At 47.5% G+C, this 1217-nt stretch overlaps 1 protein-coding gene across 1 annotated transcript in view; it reads right to left on the reverse strand.

The window, feature by feature from the left end:
- Nucleotides 1-1217, reverse strand: part of Aff1 (AF4/FMR2 family member 1) — a 127535-nt gene that overhangs the window by 9237 nt on the left and 117081 nt on the right. Inside the window, exon 16 of the mRNA XM_023712945.1 lies at nt 4-39. Coding sequence (XP_023568713.1) covers nt 4-39 — 36 coding nt within the window. The remainder of the gene's footprint in view (nt 1-3; nt 40-1217) is intronic.

Here is a 1217-nt window from a genome sequence, read left to right on the forward strand (position 1 = left end):
GGCATCCAAGTACTTGAAGGCCTTTCCCACCTTGTCTGTCTGTAGGGGACACAGTCACTATTAGCCCAAGGCAGCCTGGTCAGTATAGTTTCTCACCCACAGCCTAGGTGGGACTTCACCCCATTGTCTGAGTTCAACCTTGCTGAGAAAGAAATGTGTGAATGAATGATTTAAAAGTGATAAGTAACAGTGCCTGATGGGCCAAGAAGATAGTTTTGATGCCTAGTATCAAAAGCAAAACAAACAAGAAAAGCCCCAGTGTGTGCAAGCACCTACCTACTGAACAAGCTCTCAAAACCTCAGCAGGACATAGCAATCCTGAATTAAGGCTACTCTCTCACCTCCCGAAGTCCACATGCACAGTCCTGTGATCAGGTGCAGTCACTTGTTACATAATTTCCCAAAGAACTAGACTATGCTGCACCTCCAGGGCAGTGCAAACACAAGTTCTCTTTCATACTGAGGTTTCTCTTGTGAGTAGAAAACATGCACTGTGGTTTCTGAGCATCATAGATAAAATAACTAACAGTCATTTTTTCATGCTTCTTAGGAGCCCAACAAATTAATCCCTTTTGGTGCCTTGGTCGGGTGTATAAGGCTACAAGCTCAGGCAACCAGGACAAAATTTTAATGTGCCCAAGGAACTTCAGAACAGTGCAATCAGATCCTGGTGGCCAGCCTAGCCTCAGTACTAATTCTGTCACTAATCCTCTTCCACCAAGTGGCACACAGTCAATCCAACGGGCCAGACGGGGGCTCATTCTTCCTCTTCAATGGCCTAAATCCCACGCATTAACGCTGCAAGTCTGGAGATCCTGCCAGTGCTCTCAAAGGGATCAAAGACAAAGAGGAGTGCGACACTGGGGACAGACGGTGGCCAGGCAGACGCTGATGCACCGTGGAGGACCTGGGTCAGGGCTGCCCATTCGTCTGGCAGAGTGGGAGACATGGAGCTACTGCCTAGGTGCACGCTGTGTCCATGTTGCCCCCAAAAGGGGACAAACTGCAGAGAGGCTGGCAACATGCACATGCCTGTGCATACATATATTCCAGAATACGTAACATTACTACTCTAGGATTTTACATTTTAGATATAACACAATTTTAAAGAATATTTTGTTGGGGGCTGGAGAGATGGCTCAGTGGTCTAAAGCACCTACTTGAAACAAGCTTGGCAAAGCACAGGGACCACAGTTCGATCCCCCAGCACCACATGC

The sequence above is a fragment of the Octodon degus genome, unplaced genomic scaffold (genome assembly GCF_000260255.1).
Source record: "Octodon degus isolate 3935 unplaced genomic scaffold, OctDeg1.0 scaffold00028, whole genome shotgun sequence".
Classification (NCBI taxonomy): Eukaryota; Metazoa; Chordata; class Mammalia; order Rodentia; family Octodontidae; genus Octodon; species Octodon degus.